General features: G+C 35.8%; 1 protein-coding gene across 1 annotated transcript in view; it reads right to left on the bottom strand.

Annotated features, from left to right (window-relative positions):
• Positions 1-20,956, bottom strand: part of LOC109382177 (nuclear receptor corepressor 1) — a gene marked incomplete at its 5' end in the record, with an annotated part of 104,765 nt that overhangs the window by 41,242 nt on the left and 42,567 nt on the right. Inside the window, 8 exons of the mRNA XM_019641488.1 lie at positions 1,424-1,524; positions 1,875-1,976; positions 2,080-2,200; positions 6,768-6,928; positions 7,709-7,882; positions 13,027-13,222; positions 15,915-16,044; positions 18,789-19,341. Coding sequence (XP_019497033.1) covers positions 1,424-1,524; positions 1,875-1,976; positions 2,080-2,200; positions 6,768-6,928; positions 7,709-7,882; positions 13,027-13,222; positions 15,915-16,044; positions 18,789-19,341 — 1,538 coding nt within the window. The remainder of the gene's footprint in view (positions 1-1,423; positions 1,525-1,874; positions 1,977-2,079; positions 2,201-6,767; positions 6,929-7,708; positions 7,883-13,026; positions 13,223-15,914; positions 16,045-18,788; positions 19,342-20,956) is intronic.

The following is a 20,956-nucleotide window of genomic DNA, read 5'->3' as shown; positions in this document are numbered from 1 at the left end:
GTAGTAAATATCTGGAAATCCTCAATACCCACTTCAGAAGTGCTCATGTCATATGGACAAACTACTTTGAAAATAATCAGATAAAGCCTAGCCTCATTTGTTCTACTGCATTCTGTCTTCCTATCCACAGTTTAGATACTAGAGTAAAAATGAAGAAGAAAAAATAATATGCACAGGCCATTTATTTTTCTTCTGTCTATATTAAAATGATTGCTTATCCTGCAAACTAATTTCAGGAAAACATATACTTCTTTGGTCAAATGTGGGAGGAGAAATCTGAAGAGTTAATATGTAACTTTCTAGATCACTATATGCCATATACTATAAACCACGTCTTAAGGAGGAATTACTCACTGGGGAATCTTGTTAAAATGGAGATTCTGATTCAACAGGTCTGGAGTGGGGACTGAAATTTCTGCATTATTTTAACATGCTTCCAGGTGATGCTGATGCTCTGGAGCACAACTACACTTAGTCAGCAAGGTCCTAGGGCATGGTTCTCAAACAGCCACACAGCAGAGGCACTGGAGGGCAGGAAAATCCAGATTGCTGGGCCCCGCCCCCATGGGTGAGGCTTCAGTATATCTGGGGTGGGGCCTGAGCATTTATATGTCTAACAATTTCTCAGGTGACACTAATGCTGCTGGTCTAGGGACCACTTTAACAACCACTACCCTAGGGAACTGGAACTAACGACCAAAAAGAGGAATAGAACAGAAAACCTGTGAAAGGTACAACATGCAAAAGCACAGGATTTTATTTATAATGATTTCCCGAAATAGAATTTTCCTTTCCCAGATCTACATTAATAAAGAGGCTAAAGACTGTTTTACATTTCAAACTAAAATTAACATCTAACTGAGGAAAAGAAAGACCTTTTATTAATTAAAATTGGCAATTTATTTAGCCAAAATCGGAAGAAGATGCTTGATTTTTGGTGCTTTTGTCAATGCCATTCGTATTTCCTAGTTTAGCAGTTCCTAGATTTTAGAAGGCACTTACATACTGAGACTGCAGACCTTCCTTTGCTTTCACAAGGGGCAAAAGCAAGCAAATAGCTTATAATGATTTTCTTCTCAACTTCTATTTAAGCTAAGCACATGAAAAAGCTTTACCAGTAAGACAGTGAGATCTGCATCAATTAGAACTTGTTTCTTCTGCCAATTTTCAAATAATTGACCTTTCAAATGATAGGTTAATATAGATAATACAGCTTGTGGTCAAAATAATCACATTAATGTCTTTATGCAGACAGTTTATGGATCTGGGATTTATCATCACCGAGACCGTGTCTCATAACCCAGAAAAATGAACAACTTAATCATAAACCTATATTGCTGGAACAGCCAAAGTTCTTGAGACTTCACCTCCAGTGTTCTCTCATTAGCTGTTCTTCAGTATATCAGGAATGACTGTAACTAACCTGAGTGATAGAACCCCGTAGGGATGGGATGCTTTCCACGGAAATTTTGCTGGTTGGAGTGCCCCGAGTTATACTTCCTTCTTGAATGGCTCCTGCAGTACCTGAATAAAAACAAAATCTTTAGCAAACTACATCTCCCTACCCCTGACAAAGAAAAAAATCATCTCCTACTTGGGAGAGGGATAAGAATAAAAGGAAAACAGCAGCACAAAAATAAAATAGTTTTTGTTTTACTGAAATCTACTTTTAAAATAATATTGCAGTTGTTACAAAAGACTGCTGAAATACAGAATTTCAAAGTTTTTAAGTCATTTTTATATGGAAAGAACATTTAAATTTAGAATTTAAAGGCTCTAACGCAAATACCCACCGTTAAAACATATTAATAACTTACTTTAATAAATTTATTGGGGACAAAAGTTTAATATTTCTGCCAAACAGCATATTTTACCTCTGACCACTCCTTCATGTTGTGCCCTGACCAATAAACCCTCAGGTTGTGAGTTTTGGCTTCGGGGAGAAAATTCTTCCTGCTTGATATAGGGCACAGTAGCTATGGTGGATCAAAGCAAGAGAAATATGAAACATCAAGTGTTGAATTACTGACTGTGATGCTACAAATTTTGCAGAAACATTATGAGTATTTACTCACTGACCTGATTTGGCAGATTCCTGTGGCCGTGGCAGTCCAAGAGAGATAGAGCCCACAGAGGGCTTAGCTGCTTCTTGAGTGTAGGAAGCTTGATTATGAGAAGTCAAATAAGTGCCGGGTGTTCCCTAAAAATAATTTCAAAAGACTTAAAATAACATCGTCTTTTCACAAGGCCAACTATAAATTTAATGTTCATGTTTCTATTTATAAAAATCTATACCTCCATACCCCAAGTTAATAATAGGTCCTTGTAAAGCAAGAAAATCCTCATATGGTCAGTCAGTCTATGCTTATATGGTCAATTAATAAAATGCCAACTAATATAAAAATTAATAAAATGGTCAACTTAAAAAATGGTCAATTAATCTAGACTTATATGGTCAATTAACCTACACTTACATGTCCAATTAATCTATGTCAAAGAAGGCAGGAATATCCAATTGGAAAAAGACAGTCTCTTCAATAAATGGTATTGGGAAAAATGGACAGATAGAGGCATACAAAAAAAATGTTAACCTGGACTACTTCCTTTCACTATATACACAAAAAATTAAAAATGGATGAAAGACTTAAATGTAAGACTGAAACCATAAAACTCCAGGAAGAAAACCTAGGCAGTAAATTCTTTGACATCAGTCTTAGCAATATTTTTTTTGGATATTCCTCCTCAAAAAAGGCAACAAAAGCAAAAATAAACAAATGGGACTACATCAAACCAAAAGGTTTTTACACAGCAAAGGAATTATCAACAAAACAAAAAGGCAACCTACTAATGTGAGAAAATATTTGCAAATGATCCATCCAATAAGGGGTTAATATCCAAAATATATAAAGAGCTCATAAAACTCAATTAAAAAACGGGCAGAGGATTTGAACAGACATTTTTCCAAAGAAGACAGGATGGACAACAGACACATGAAAAGATGCTCAACATCACTAATCATCAGGGAAATGCAAATCAGAACCACAATGAGATATCACACCTAAAACCTGTTGGAATTGCTATTATCAAAAAGACAAGAAGTTAGTGAAGATGTGGCGAAAGGGAACCCTTGTGCACTATGGATGGAATGTAAATTGGTGCAGCCACTATGGGAAACAGTATGGAGGTTCCTCAAAAAATGAAAAATAGAACTACCTTATGAGCCAGCAATTCCATTCCTGGGCATTTATCCAAAGAAAATGAAAACACTAATTTGAAAAGATGTATGCATCCCTATGTTCACTGCAGTATTACCACAGCCAAGATATGGAAACAACCTAGGTGTCCATCAATAGATGAATCACACTATTCAGCCATAAAAAAGAATAAAATCTTGCCATTTGTGACAACATGGATGAACTTAGAGAGTATCATGCTAAGTAAATTAAGTCAGACAGAGAAAGGCAAATACTGTATGGTTTTACTTATATGTAGAATCTAAAAAACAAAATAAATGAACAAACAAAACAAAACAGAAAAAGTCTCACAGAGACAAACTGATGTTTGCCACAGGGGAAGGTGGCAGAAGATGGGCAAAAAAGGTGAAGGGGATTGAGAGGTATAAACTTATAGTTATAAAATAAGTAAGTCACAGGAATATAATATACAGCATAGGGAATACAGTCAATAATATCATAATAACGTTGCACAGTCACAGGCAGTTACTAGACTTATCATGGTGATCACTTCATAAGGTATATAAACGTCAAAGCACTATGTTGTACAACTGCACGTAATGTAATACACATGTCAACTATACTTTAATAAACAAAGAAAAAAATTCTTGTTACAGATTGCTTAAATTTAAAAAGATTTAAAAGGGAACAAGGTGTCTTCAAAAATTTCATGTATTCATTATCAACAAATTACATAAATAAAGCCACTTTCAGTATACTCAAAATATAAGCTACCATTATTAATGACATTTACTCCTCTTAAAATGCTATAGGAGGGCCGGCCGAGTGGCACGTTGGTTAAGAGTTGGCTTGGGACGCCAGCTCTGAGCAGTAGGGCCCCGGTTCGGATCCCACATGAGGACCAGTGGCGCTGCACCCTCTGCAGCTAAGATGGTGACCAACAGCTCAACCTGGAGCTGGGCTGCCGTAAGTCACCACCGGCGATGGTGTAGGCTGCAGCCCCTGCTGCAGTGGGCTGCCATAAGCTACCGTGAGTGGCTGGCAGCTGGTTTGAGCTGATGTGAGCTGCCGTGAGCCGCCATAAGCAGCTGTCCAATGGCCGGTGACTGACTGCCTCAGCCGGGAAGAGCGCAATGATAACAACAACATGGGCCAGTGAAGTGACGTCCTCCACAACTAGACTGAAGAACGCAAGGACAGCAACTTGTCTGCTCCCCGATTCCCCAATGCTGTTCCCCACCCCCAATTCCCCAATAAAACCTTTAAAAAAAAATCCTAAACCTACCTCAAAAAACCCAAAAGCAAAACAAAAAAAACCCTACTAAAAGCAGCAGTAAGTGAATGCTTCAGGAAATAAAGTCAAGATATAAAAATCAACTGTTGAGGGCCGGCCAAAGAGCTTGCTCAAGAGTTTGAGCTCTGAGCAACAGCGGTTCAATTCCCGGCCCAAGCTGAGCAGCCACTGAGCTGCCAACAGGTGGCAGGATGGCTCAGCTTAAAAAAACCCTGTTTTTCTATATATTAGCAATAACTGAAATATGAAAAATTTTTAAATATCATTTATAAAGACATAAAATACATTAAAAATAAAATTATCTTTAAAAATCCTAACAGTACATGTACAAAACCTCTACAGTGAAAACTATAAAACACTACTGAAATTAAAGACCTAAATGAATGGAAAGATAAACATATTCATGGATTAGAAGACTTAATATTCTTAAGATATTCATTCTTATCTTACAGATTTAATGCAATTCCAACCAAAATTCCAGCAGAATTTTTTTGTAGAAATTGGCAAACTAATTAAATAATTTATATGGAAATGCAAAAGACATAAACAATCTTGAAAAATAAAAGCACCACAGGACTTATACTACATGATTTCAAGACTTACTATAATATTACAGTAATCAAGACTGTACTGCTGATATAAAGGATGCGTAAGTAGATCAATGTAACAATCAAGTCCAGAAACAGACACAAATATACAGTCAAATCATTTTTGACAAAGGCACTAAAGCAATCAAATGGGAGAAAGAAAAGATTTTTCAACCAATGTTACTGAAACTCAAATCCAAATGGATAAATGAATGCTGATCCTGACCTCATACTGTACACAAAATTAATCTGACATGACCATAGACTGAATGTAAAAGCCCAAACTATAAAGCTTTCACAGGAAAATATCTCCACAACCTTGGAGCAGGCAAAAATTTCTAAAGAGAAAAGAACTAATCATAACAGAAAAAAATTATACTACATGGATTTCATCAAAATTTAAAACTTCTGCTCATTAAAACACAGTAACAAAATAAAACACTCAAGCCACAAGCAGAAAAAATATTTTAATACATATATCCAACAGAGAACTTTCATCCATAATAAGAACTTCTACAACCTAATAACAAAAAGACCCAGTAAAAATAAATAGTAAGACTTAAATAATCACTTCACAATCAGATTTACAAATAGCCAGTAAGTACATGAAAAAGTGCTCAACATCATTTGTTTCCAGGAAAATGCAAAATAAAACCACAAAAATATTACACACCCACTAAAATGACTAAAATAAAAAAGACTGACAATAAGAAATAGAGCAACCGGAAGGCTCTCAGGCATTGCTGGGGACACTGTAAAATTGTAGAACCACTCTGGAAAATTATAAAGTAAAACATACATATATACCAGCAATTCCACTCTCAGGGAATTATACAAGAGAAATGAAAACATATGTCTACAAAGAGCCCAGTTCAAGAATGTTCACATCGGTTTTATTTATAGTTTCTATAAACTAGAAACAGCTCAGGTTTTCATCAACAAGAGAATGGATAAACAAACTAGTTCAGTCATACAATAGAATATTACTCAGCAATAAAAAGGAAGAAACTACTGATCACACAAAAACCTGGATGAATCCCTAAAACCATTATGCTAAGTGATGACACTGAAGAGTGCACACTCTTCCATTTATGTAGTTCTGAAAAAGGCAAAAGTAATCTATGATAATAGAAAGCCGAACAGTGGTTAGTTCAGACAGTGGAAGAGGAGACTGTCTAGGAAGGGGCATGAGAAAACATTCTGAAATGATGGAAATGTTAGAACCTAACAGGGTCACTGGCTGTGCATGCTAGTCAAAACTTACTGAACCACCAAATCAGGCCTGTTTAAAAAAAAAAAAAAAAAGTAATGCCCCACCAGAGAGAGAAAGAGGCCAAGTCAGAATAAACTCAATCATCTACAATTCAATATTTAGAGTCTTTACAACAGTCAACAAATATTCTAGCTACTTGAAAATATTCCATTTTTCAGTTACACTACATTAAGCTTCAGGCACATGTGTGCCTTTTGGAAGTTAAACCAGACTGTGCGTCACAGTCACTCAGTCTGGGCACAGAACTCACAGAAACTTCCTGTGTGTGGCATGGAGTACAGTGACTGCTGCATTTTCTGGTCATTGTCTCTTTACATATAGACAGAGTTTTATTTATTAGGACAAATTAGTTTGCAGAAGAAAGCTTTTACTAAAGCCATATTCAACAGGAAAGCTACTGGGAAGAGAAGCCATTTTACCTGCGAGATGGAGCCTCCCAGAATAAAAGATGGTTTTTCTGAAGCCACTGTGGTTTTGGATGATGGGATGAGAGGAGGAGGTGGCCTAGTGGGTCGAGTTGTTGGAAGGCGAACCCCTTCGGGAAGATTAGTTATCACTTGATGTGGAGCAGGCTGGAGGACTTTTAAAAGGAAGAAAAAAATGATTTAAAATAATTTCTTAGTCTGCAACATTTTACCTACCTCAGTCATTTCTGAATTTTTAAATCACAAATTAAATTATAAGTGCAAGGTGAAGCCAAGGACGAACATTTCTATTTTAAATTTCTCTGTCACTTGAATTAAACCTGTATACATATTCAGGTCACTAATGGTATTTGTGAGGTTGAAATATTCAACTCCCTGTCAAACCAGAGCTTTCAAGCTAATGCTCATTTCAAACTATTTCTGTTCAGCATATGCAAATGGCAATCTTTAATAATTTTTCCCGTCTCTCCATCACTCTTTGGACCTCACAATAGAGGTGAGGAAAAAAGGGTGCTTCTTAGGAATAGCTGATATTAAAACTTTGGATAATTACAGACATGACTGACAACCAATTATATGTCCTCTGCATCTCCCATAATTAGAGAAACATTTACTGACTCTGGCTGTCTCAGACTTGAATTTCTGGGAAGGGTGGGGGTGGGATGTGGAGATCTCAAGATTCTTATAAAGTACATGTATTCATAAGAGAAAAGCCACTCAATGTCACAGTATATATGTGTCAACACAAATTTCCCAGTGGCCCAGTGAATCTCAGCTGAATATAACTGATGATGGAATGAATAAAAACAAGAAAGGAATTTCGAAATAGCAAGGACATGTCCTAGAAGAGTACTTCATTCATGAGATTAAACCACCCATGTCTAACATCTGTAGGTAGATGGCCAGCAGCCACAGCACAGAGGAACAATATTTACCTGGCGGGACACTATAGCGGGCTGAACTCATATCGGGCTGTGGAGCGGCTTTACTGACTTCTCTCGGAGAGAGCCTACACGGTGATGCTGACCTTGCTGCGGTATTGTACATCTGTGCTTCCTGTTCTAGAGCACGTCTGACCTCAGCATAAGGCATATAGGCGACTGATTTTCCTACGGAAGTTAAAGTTATCAAAATAAGGGAAGAACCCCAAATTAAAATAGTAAGTGTGAAAGGACCAAGCCCACACCATCCAGGGGCAGATCCGACTATACACTAATATCAAGGTCTAAAATACCTCCACAGAGAGGTTAAGAAACCCTGTAAATCTAAATCTTCTGTGTACGCACCATCACTACGATCTAATAAAATCCTCAAAAATTCAATTACAATTTTTCCCTTTAAAAGGACAAAGAACTTCTCTTTCCTCTCATTAGGAAAATCAAGTGTTTTCACATGCAGTAAAGATCTTAACAGGCAAACATCAGATTATCCAGCCATTCTGTGAATTCAAGTCTGGCCTGAATTAGAGGTCAGATCTCTGAGGATTCCAAAATTACAATTAGCCTGTGGAAGATCACTGCTTAATATTCAGAGCAATAAACACAAGAAATGGAAGACACCTTTCAAATGATGCAGATTGAACTAATACAAAAAACCTATACAAGCTTATAAAACTATGAATTTTACTGCAATAATGCTAATGAAAGTTATTCCACAGAATTTATCTCCACATAAATTGTAAAAAAACTTTAAGCATTTAAAGAGGACCTATCAGATATGCAGGGTCAAATTAAAAAATTTAAATATATGTGATTTTACACATAATTTTTAAATGAAATTGACATGTAATTTTGGGAAAACACAAAGAAGAAAGTAATCTAGACAATTTAGATTTGTGGCATTTTAATGTCTACCAGAACAAATTCCTGTTCATTTTATTATTCTTTTGTTTACCTTGTCCTATCCATTTATTCTTGCAGATAAATCTAAATTTAAAAATATTCTGAATACTTCCTCCCCTAAGTATAGCTGGAATTTTTATTGGATTTGCATTAAATTTATGAATACAGAAGACTTGACATTTTATAATGAGTTTTCTAATTGAGGAACTTGTATTTTTTCACATACATGTATGTCATACATTCTTTGTTAAAATTTATTTAAAGGTATTTTATATTTTGTTGCTAGGAAAACCATCTTTTTCATATAGTATGGGCACATAATTGATTACTGCAGATACATAGAAAAAGAAAGATGTGGATGGATTTCTGTATATCAATTTTTTCTTAGAAACTTAATAAACTTTCCTTTTAGCTCTAATTACTTTTTAGTTGATTCTTTTAGGCTTTCTAGGTAAATAATCTTATCTTGTGAATAATAGTTTGTCTTCTCCGTTCAAATAACTAAATTTCTTTTTTGGTTCCTTTTTTCCTTAATGCACTATAAAATAAGTAATAGTAGGCATCCTGATAGAGCCTATCCAAAGGGTAGGTCTCTAGCATTTCCCTATTAAGGGGAAGGTTTGCAATTGGTTTCAAAAACAGATTCATTAGCACAAGGCATAAAAAGATCTTTGGTTTACTGAAATATATTTAAAAACCAAGCAACGATTATAGCAATGTTAGCTAATATTCAGTGTTACTATGTGCACAGCATTGTGTATAACATGAGCTGTCTCATTTAGCCCTCATGACCAGTAAGATTATTAACACCATATTACAGATGAGGAAACTGAGGCTCAGAGAATCACACCTAAGCTCAACTAAGGTCATACTACCAAGGATTTTCCAAAAGCAGTATAATTTCTGACCCTGAGCTCTAAAGCACAGTGCACTAATGTCTCTCTGAATCACTAGGTGTTGAATTTCAGGTGTTTCTGACCCATCAAGATAATGGTACTCTTTCCTTCTTTGACATATTACTATAATAAATTATATTATTAAGTGTCCTAACACTGCAAAGATTTATGAAATAAACCAACTTCAAAAAAAATCATTACTTTCTTACTAGAGAATTTACATGATAGTGCATTATAAATTCAGTGTCTGTTTTGCTATTTCCAGTAAATTTATAATTACGTGGAAAACTCCACTTTGTCATAGTAGTATAAAAAAGGTGGAAAGTTAAATGGTTCTAAATACAGCTATTTAAATCATCATGTACTCAAAATAAAATAAACAAACTAGATTCATAGAAGCATTAACTCTTATTTTGATTAGATAGATTTTGCTAACCTGCATTAGAAGTTCAATTCTAACACTATCTCTACATGTTAAGTTTGAGTTCCTTCATTGTAGGAAAAAGGTTTTAAACTAAAACAGGGATGAACTTGTGTAGATGTTACTGGAAAGTGAAAACAATCTCTAAGATTTTTTCAAGCTTTTCGACAGATGGAAAGGCTTTGAGTCACTTAAAAAGGGCAGATCTACAATAATTATTTGTACCATCGACATTAAGAGAAAATGAATATAATCAAATAGCTGGAAAACAGATGCTGACTATTACTTTCTAAAGAAGACCATGACGGGAAAAGTCAAAACGATGGTCCTAATTCAGGTGGACTTTACCAGCCTGGTTTATATAACCAGTAGTGGTTTGTTTATATGTAAATACATGTTCTCATTATATTTAACATTCTATAAAATACTCTATGATGTTGCACTAAAAACATTTATATCAAACATATACATATATACATACATACAATTTAACTACAAATAAATAAATGTTATTTGGAAGATTATCCTTTACAATAAATTCAGGAGAGACTGCAGGCCCTTGTTAAATAAATTACTGAATGAAGAAACTAGGTAGATCAGTTAAAACCAAACTTAACCTTAGGATAAAATGTTATCAACTGTCCCAGTTTGTAGAGCATCACCTTAAACCAAATTGATGTCATATTAATAAAAACCTTGGCATCATATTAATAAAAACATATAAATACAGTTTGGGTTTTAAGACCACTGCATTATGATTAAAAATTAGGATGCTGTGCAGATCTAAACCACATGAATTAATGTTATTGACCACAGAGAAATGCAATTCACAGCTTGAAATCTCAGAATTTGGGGCTCTAACCTGGTTCAGTCCCTCCAACTCCCAATACAACCCATTTTGTAAAGTAGATCAAGAAAAAATATTGAGGTTCTAAAATAACTATATGATATACATATTAGAATGATCCAGATATTACTAATTGAATAATGTTAAGCTTTAGAATGAGTTCAGCAAATGCCATTTGAATGTCATTTTTTTCTAGGTTTTAATTCTTCCTCACAAAATTTATTCTAAAGCATTTATGTAAGAAATAGATCAACAGACTTTTAAATTATTCTATAATTTATCCTTTTCATAATGACAGACTTTCTCCTAACTGGAATGCTCTGAAGCACTTCTGCTAAAGCCATTTACACTCTGTAGTTCATTTAATTCATTCCTTCTATGTGTAATTACTGAGTACGCATTATGTCAATTACTGAGTTATGGATAAAGCATTCTCTAGACATAATATACTAAAAACTCAAAAGTTATCTATGTTTTTACATTCATTCAAGAAATACCGTATTGCCCCATGTATAGGACGCACCCTTTTTCAAAAATTTTGGGGTCTAAAAACTGGGTGCGTCTTATATAGTGGTTGTAGATTTTTTAACTTGCTTTTCCCACTTTTTCATGCTTGTTGTCTTTGCGCTCATTGTTTCACACTTGTTACCGGAATATTATGGTAGGTTATGTTTTGCCACATTCTGCCCAGAAATGGCTCAGAAAAGGTTTCGTACACTGCTGAATTCAAGTTAAAAGTTATCCAGTTTGCAAAAGTGAATGGAAATCGTGCTGCTGAACGTGTTTGGTCCTCCTCCAACTGAGAAAACAATCTGAGACTGGCTATGGGAAAAAGAAACCCTACTGAAAACGCCACGGCAGAAGAAGGTCATGAGAGGCAAGTCAGTGATTCGTCATCAGACACACATGAGGACAAGCTAATGGTTGGGAGTTTTGACAGTGATAAGGAGTTTTATGAATTTTATGATGAATAAAACTTGAGTTCAATAACTTTATGTAACACATTTTTTTTTCAAATTTCGGGCCCCAAAATTAAGGTGCGTCTTCTACATGGGATCATCTTATACATGGGGAAATACGGTACTCATTTACCACCTATTATATTACACAGCCTTGGTGGGTATTAACACTCTGGTTCACATTTTTACTAGTGTATATTTAAAACACTAACAATCTTATATTTAAAACTCTCACAGTGTGTCACGTAACTAATCATTCATTGCTGGTGTGACTGGGGTGGGAAGACAGCAGGATCAGGTAAGTACCACGGTTCCAGTTTTACATTAAATAGCCCTTGAAATGCATGGCATTCTATAGCTAATAGCTCTTATCTATACAAGGCACTGCAAAGAGTCTTCTGAATCACTACAAAAAAACTAAACCATAATCACATAAAACCTTACTATTCTTATATTCTAAGCATACGGTAGTATCTGGTCCATAAATTTACTATCAACCAGAACACATGTGCCATTTTCTAACCATGCCAGAAAAATTTATTAAAATTTAGAAATCGCTCCCTTTCTTCTTTTTTTAAAAGAAACAAGTGTATCATGTACCAACTAAAAAAAAGCATGCACAGCTCAAATCTGTCATTTGAAATAACAGTCACATAACAAGGATAACAGTACCTTCATGGTATCTATTTATACTACGTACATACTTAGATACTAACCAGTATGCACTATTATACATTACAATATATATAAAATAAGACTGAGTCACGTGTTATAAAACAATGTGAGTGTTTGTTCTTTCTTACAGGTTGTAATCCCAGCAAGGCAGGTAGGTAGGTAGGTAATTTGCACTTTACAAATGATAAAACTAAAGCTCAGACAGGTTAAGTGACCTGCCCATGGCTACAAACTGGTAAATGCTGGGGTGAGGGTTGAGCTATGGTCTGATTGGCTCTATATACACAAGGTTGTCTCCCATCACATCATAGAATATTACCCCGTTAAAGCTGATTTTCTTGGAGGACAGAACAACAGTTCACACTCACTCTGAAAACTCAGATGAATGGAGCATAAAGCATGGCAGTCTTCCAGCATAAAGATGAATATCAGAAAACTCAATATTACTAACATTACTTAATAGTTTAACTGAAGTCAATTTAAAGAAATCTTATCTACTCGGGAAAAGCGTAACAAAGCAATCGCTATGCTGATACATTACAAAGCACAAAGCACACTACCTTTGATTATAGCTGTGTTTCAGTCAAGTTCTTTACAGTCATAGCGCTACCTACCTTCCCATTCTCTGTTTGGACTCTTGGAGGTGCCACATGGACTTGTAGAACTTCTGCATTCCAAATCTATCTGTTCTTGCCTCTGCCGCTGCTCTTCCAGGAGTGCTGACTCATGCATTGCTTTAATGTGTCGCTGGTAGAGGGCATAGCCGCTCACCGGGGTTCCAATTGGTATATTACACGGGGTACAGGAAACCTACAGAAAGGAAAAAAAAATCTAAATACGCCATGACCAACATATTAATAATTACTATCTGGTGCAAGTAATGCTTATTTCTATATTACTGGTTGAAGTGATTTTACCATTTTACCATTTTTTAATCAAAGTAATCTTCAAGTATAATGCTTAAAATGCTAAACAGTTACTTTCAGAACTGAACACAATATAAATCACAAAGCTGTGATAAGAGAAATCAAAATCAGAAGTTAAAATACTTCTGTCTGCTTCTAAATTATGATGGTCAAATCCCAGTGGCTCAGCCCTGAGTCCTTACCCTTCCTCTCTATGTCCTCTCACCAGGTTATCTATCCACTTCTGTGGATTTAAATGTCATCTATATGTTGACGACTCATAAACTTCTATTTCTAAGACATTTTTTCCAAGTTCCACACTTATAAAATTGCCTACCTACCTCCACTTGAGTATCTCAAAGCACCTCAAAACTTATATCCAAAACTGAACTTTTCATTTTCTAAACTCAATGCTTCTCCTTGAGTGATCTCCATCTTAGAAAAAGCAACCTCAGCAGTTTTGATACTCTGGAGCTAGTATCAATCTCCAACCCTTCCACAACCAATTCATTAACATATCAATTCTCTTCCAGTTGGAATTTAACTGTTACTTCTTCAGACAGGTCATTCCTTACCACTCAATAACATATTGTAACCCCCTTCCCATTTTCCTTCTTATTGCAGTCAGTTCATTTCTTTCACAGTCCATAACATGACAATTTGCAATTATATATTTGTTTTCTTTGTTTATTTTGTCCCTCCCACTTCATGAAGGAAAGACCCAAGCTACTGCATCCAAAACTAAATAAACAGTCCCTGACCCAGTCTATTATTTCATGAATACTAAACAGTCCAGGGAAAAGGAAAGACCTGACCTTTTTTAGAACCTGATATCTAAAGACTTCCATGGTTTTTTCCTGGTACTATACACAGGAGTTTTTACTGAATGTGAACACACATAATTTTCCTGCTTTTGTGCTTTGGCTTATATGCAAACGTGGCTTTTCCTCCTTTTGCTATAAAATGAACTGTTCTAGTCTAACCACAATACTACGGAATATACTACTAACCACAATACGGAAGTGTGGAGTCTTTCTTATGTGTCTCATTAAGGAAGAAGCTCTCGGGCCCGCCGAGTGGTGCGTTGGTTAAGAGCTGGCTTGGGACGCCAGAGGGCCCCGGTTTGGATCCCACATATGAGGACCAGTGACACTGCCCTCTACAGCTGACATGCTGAACAACAGCTCAATCTGGAGCTGGGCTGCCCTGAGTCGCTGTCGACCGCTAGGCTGCAGCCACTGCTGCAGTGGGTTGCCATGGGCTACCGTGTGTAGCCAGCAGCCAGCATGAGCGGCCAGCAGCTGCCGTGAGCGGCCGTCCAGAAGCTGGCGACTGATCTGCTTCACCCAGGAAGAGCGCAATGATGGTGCCAACTTGGGCCAGTGAAGCAACGTCCTCCACAACTAGACTGAAGAACAAAAGGACAGCAACTTGTCTGTTCCCCTTCCCCCAATTCCCCAAAAAAAATCTTAAAAAAAAAAAAAAGCTCTCATTTTAATTTTTATTATGATGTTTTCTGTCTTATTATCAAGACCAATCTCTAAGGTTTTGAAGTCAAGAGATCGTGATATGTATATATTCCATACAGCATTAAAAACGTTATCTTGAACTGGGCAAACATCTAACAAATACCCATTTGAATTAATGAATAAACAAATGTTTAATGATTTGTTTGGTGAGTCTATCATAAGCACATACTTAACTTTTCCCAATTATCATGTGAGACAGGAAACAAATTTTTATCCTCTGAAATAAAGGAAGAGCTAGAACATAACTAAGTGAAAGAACAATACCCAAGATTGGAATTCACTATCAAAAGGGAGTCAAGCTTGTAGAGATTAAGGTAAAATGTAAATAAAACTAGATTTGGAATTGTATATTGAAGTTAGCCATTATCTCTATAATTCATTCTAAATATTCAAAACCTATTTACCTACTTATTCTACTGCAGTCTCATAGCAAAGCAAAACAAAAACAGAAGTTACTAACATGTATGGCTAGAGAGCATTATATGTATTTCTTTTGTTTTTTTTTTCCTTAAGTGGAAATGACCATCTCAATCAACCATCACAATGAATCCGTTTGAAAAGTAATACATATACCCAACAGATGAATGGATAAAAAAATATGGTATATACATACAATGGGATATTATCAGTCTTAAAAAAGAAGGAGATTCTGACACATGCTACAACATGGATTAACCTTGAGGACATTATGCTAAATGAAATAAGCTGGTCATAAAAAGACAAATACTGTATGATTCCACTTATATGAGGTATCTAGAGTAATCAAATTCATAGAAACAGAAAGTAGAATCTTGGTTACCAGGGGCTCGAGGGAGGGGAAAGAGGGAAGCTATGGCTTAATGGGAATAAAACTCCAGTTTTACAAGATGGAAAAAATTCTGGAGATCTGTTTCACAACAATGTGAATATACTTTACTGAACTGGACACTTAAAAATACTTAGTAAATTTTACGTTATGTACTTTTTACAGTATTTTTAAAAATCAAGTACTGATTAAGGAAGAGAAGAAATGTCTCTAAAGGTCTTTGTTTTTCAACTTTATCTTTCTTACTCATATTGAAAACTTACCATTGGTGGGATAACAGCAGCTCGATGCTGAAGCTGTGGCAGGTCCAGTGGTTTTGGTTTTATTGGGGATGAGACCAGTATAGAACCAGTGGGGTTTAACAGTGAAGGCTTTGAGTCCATAGAAAACATTCTGCAATTGGCAATTTTAAAAAGTTAACATATTCTTAAGACTTTAAACATACAATCACCATAATTCCTTCTAAGTTAATATGTACACACACATGTGCATACACACACATCATATTAATCTTACAAGATACTTGAAGAGTAAGGAAAAGGGAATCTATAATGCTACTTTTCCTGGTAAAGAAACCTAATACTGATTTAGGTTGAAATTTATCTAAATTTTATCAATTACATCCAACCAACAAAACACTCTGAGCAAATGCCATTATAAAATGTTAGATCCTAATTTATCACTAACATAGGTTACAACCTAGTTACCTGTTCAGGATGGTTTTGCTAGGATCACACAGTATTTTTTAAAATATTTTTTTTGTTTTGTTTCTATTTTTATATATATATTTTTTAATATTTGGTTTTCTGACATTCAATATTATTTTAATATTAGTTCCAAGTGTACAATACAGTGGTTAGACATTTATATAATTTACGAAGTGATCCCCCGGGGAAGTCTAGTACCTAGCTAGAACCATACATTGCTACCACAATACTATTGACCATATTCCCTATGCTGCATTCTACTTAAAACATTTGAAATCACTGTCATTTTAAATTTGAGAATTTCACCCAAAATTCCAGACTCTTGGTTTCTCATGAAAAATGGAAAAAAATGGCAATGCTGGAACCACCATTCTCACATAGCAACAACATGCTGAACTTGCAGCAGCTGCCCTTTCAAACACACACTTGCTCCTCCATTCATCAGTCTGCCATTTAGTGCTCCACCGGCTTCACTCACTTTACTAAATGTATACTTGAGTTTAGGACGCCCAATATACATATGGATTGGGAAAATTACACATTAGTGCCATACCTTACAGGCTTGACTATATTTCCCAATATTGTCAGTTGTTGGGGGTAGGTAACATTTTAAAAGGTATAAATTGATAAAATCAGAATGTATAAAAGAAAACTATTTACATTTTACATAAAGAATAAAGATGATATTAAAGATGTAGGAACTTAAAAGTATAATTTTGATAGTTTGAAAGTGATGCAGACTTTAGAAATTCATTCAAAGACCACTAGATATTTCCAAGAAATTTCTGAATTTCAAGGCTACTGTCATGTTCATCTTTAGGATGCTCCTCCATTAAGGTAACTGTCATCCTAATTTTTCCTTCATTTATAAATATAGTTACCAAAGCCAACAGTGCAAAACACAGAAAATCCTTTTTTTAGATTAGATGTTTCATTAAAGAATGCCTCAAGAGAGACCACAAAGCTTGAATCCATTTATGTTTACTCCAAAGTCTGGGACAATTAAAATCTAGATTATTGTGAGATGAGAGAAAAAGACTGCCAGATGGTTATATTTCTGGAAAATCAATGGTTAAGTAGGACTCCTATTTTATTTCAATTCTTGTTGATTAAAATTCTAGTATCTACTATATAAAAATCTCTTTGGAGAAATCCCTGTAATGCTTGATATTATTATTCTAGCATCAAATCTCATTTTGTAAGATACAAAATATACTGGATACGAACTGCAAGCACAATGACACCAGGACACAGTATAAAGGCTGAGCTTAGAACAGAATTTGGCTGTCTGTTGAGTGGTTTATTTACGTTTTTCTTATTAAAAAGGGGATAAAAAAAGAAAAAAGACAAGGTTGGGTAGGGTTTCTGACTAAATGACATTTCAGTCTAATTCTTTTCTAGAATTTCAGCAATCCAACATTCTACTGTGATTGTAGGCGATTCCATTTCTTTCACGGAACAGGAAATGCCCAGAAAATCAGGTGTATTTTTGGGTTGTCGGAAAAGTCATGATGCATTTTTGCAATGAAAAACACAGAAAAAATACGTCATGACTTTTCCGACAACACAGTAAATGAAGTAGTATCTATTTCTATAAAATAGTTTTTTACTGTAATTTTTATAAAAACCATAAAGATAGGACATATTTTTATATTATTAATGACTAAAAGTAATTATAAATTAATTTGTGTATAACCTGATAATTTTTTTTGTTTTATTTTTTTGTGGTTTTTTTTTTTTTTAAGGAGGGCACAGCTCACAGTGGCCCATATGGGGATCGAACCAGAAACCTTGGTGTTATCACCACCACGCTCTAACCAACTGAGCTAACTGGCCACCCCTATACCTGATAGTTTAAATGACAAATATGAACAATCTAAAATTTAAACTGATTTTAAAAAGTGATTATAATTATCATTAACTTGTATTTAAATTACGCTTTCTAAAATATTTTGAGACCACTTAACGTGTTTCTCCTCTCAGCATTTGCTTACATCTAATACTCAGGATACAGGAGGCCTAGCTTTGAGGCTGCGAGTCTTGTAGCAAACAAAGTTATAGCCAGTGCCTCCTGCCTTCACCTTCATAACCACATCGCACTACTTCCAACACCAGAATGGCAGTCATCTGTGGTTTAGTTCACAACTTTGTCAGCTGAAATCCCCTTTTCTGCCATCATATGAAATGCATGCAATAACTGATGTAAGAAATATATATATATATATGTAATCTTTTCCATTAAAAAATAACGATCACACAATTACTCTTGGTTAAAAAGATGAACAGCATAATAACCCAATATTAAAATCATACACACTACCTTTAACTTGCCAATATGTACAGAGGCGTACTCTCTGTAGCCAACACCATTCTGTGACTTAGCACCCAACAGAGTAAAGATAAAATAAATAGTTAAGGAATGAGTCCCACCTCTGTCTCTCTGGTTCTCCATCAACATCTTCATCAGCACTGCAGGTGGCACTGGAATCATTGTCTGACTGAGGCTCAGGCCTTTGGACATTTATTTGCTGAGCTACCACCAAATCTTCATCTCTAGGCTCTGCCTTCTCGCTGGCTCTCTCCAGGTCTCTTTCTTTGGTATCACCTTCAACTTGAGATGGACTGTTTTCTGGCACCCTCATTTCAACATCTACAGAGTCTGCTTTGGTAGTTGTGGGGAGATCAACAACAGAAGTCACTTCAGCACTGCGCTCCTGATGTTGGATGTCCATTGGCTCTATTGTCTCAGTAGTGACGCTGTCATTCGCCTGGGTCTGCACACTTTCATTTTCAGCTGGCTTTGTAGATGCAAGTGCTGAAGAGGGAGATGCACTAGGAGCAGTGCCAGGGGTGGGCTCAAGCTCAGACACAGGTTCAGGGTTTCCTCGAGAAGTCGCATTTTCAGTGCTATCTTCCCTGGGTTTGACAGCTTCAACTGGTGAAGGAGAAGGAGCACTTTCTGTATCAGAACTATTTTCAGCACCTTAAAGATAATGATACAGCATAAAAATCTGATAATGAACATGTTTCAGGTGGTGACAGAAACCATGCTTGAAAGTTGTTGTTTAGGATGAATTATATTCCTTTGATGACCTCAATGAAGTATTACTGCCACTGGGAAAGCTAACATTTTCTATAGAGTATAAAAAGGAAGCAAATTGTTTTGACCTTCTGAAATTAAAAGTGTAGGGCCGGCCGAGTAGCAAGTTGGTTAACAGTTGGCTTGAGACACCGGCTCTGAGCAGCAGGACCCCACATTAGGTAGGGCCAGTGACGCTGCACCTTCTACAGCTATGATGGTGAACAACAGCTCGACCTGGAGCTGGGCTGCCGTGAGTCGCCAGCAACGGCATAGGCTGCAGTGAAGCTGCAGTGGGCTGCCATAAGCTACCGTGAGTGGCTGGCAGCCGGCATGAGCGGCTGGCAGCCAGCGTGAGCTGCCAAGAGCCACCGTGAGTGGCCGTCCAATGGCCAGCAACCAATCTGCCTCACCCGGGAAGAGCGCAATGATAATACCAACATGGGCCAGTGAAGCGACATCCTCCATAACTAGACTGAAGAACAAAAGGACAGCAATTTGTCTGTTCCCCTCCCCCAATTCCCCAGCGCTGGGCCCCTCCCCCAATTCCCCAATAAAAATCTTAAAAAAAAAAAAAGTGTAAAAAAAGTGTAAAAGTTTTAAAATGCCTAAACATAATTTATATGAGATTTGCAAAATGAAGAAAGAGGGAAAAACAAAACTAAACAAAACCATTCCCATGAATACTCTGTTTTGCTTCCATCAGCCTGTTTCTGTGCTTTTCTTTTTTACCAAAGAGAGTTGACATTCTAGAACAGCACCTTCCAATAGAAACATGAGAATTATATCTGTAATTTTTTCTGGTAGCCACATTAAAAAAGTAAAGGGAGATTGGTAAAATTAACAATATATTTTATTTAACACAATATGTCCAAAATATTATCATTTAAACATGTAATCAATATAGAAAACTAGTAATAATATATTTTACTTTTTTTGGTACTACGTCTTCAAAATCTGATTATATTTTACATTGTACACATTTCAATTTGGACTAGTCATACTCAAGAGCTCAATAGCCACATGTGTCTAGTAGTTACCACACTGGACAGCAAAACTCTAGAGTAATATTACACAGGTGTTTAATTTAGCATTGTTAACACTAGTCTTTCTCCACATCGTTTGTATCGTTTTATAAATATACTTTTAATGCTTTGATATCTTCACCTAGATATCTCAAAGGAATCACAAATTCAATGTCTTACACTGAACTTTTATACTTCACTCCCAAATCAGGTTCTTTTCTTTACTATCCAATTAAACAAACCAGAAACCTAGGATTCATCTTTTAAACTCTCTTCCCAATTAGAAGATATTTACCAATGATATATCTGATAAGGGGTTAATATCCACAATTTATAAAACACTCATTCAACTCAACACCAAAAAAACAAACAACCCAATTAAAAAATGGGCAGAGGATTTGAAGAGGCATTTCTCTAAAGAGGACATACAGATGGCCAACAGGCATATGAAAAAATGTTCAACCTCATTAATCATTAGGGAAATGCAAATAAAA

The sequence above is a fragment of the Hipposideros armiger genome, unplaced genomic scaffold (assembly GCF_001890085.2).
Source record: "Hipposideros armiger isolate ML-2016 unplaced genomic scaffold, ASM189008v1 scaffold_61, whole genome shotgun sequence".
Classification (NCBI taxonomy): Eukaryota; Metazoa; Chordata; class Mammalia; order Chiroptera; family Hipposideridae; genus Hipposideros; species Hipposideros armiger.
The sequence above is the reverse complement of the archived record's forward strand: the minus strand, read 5'-3'. Positions and strand labels throughout refer to the sequence as shown.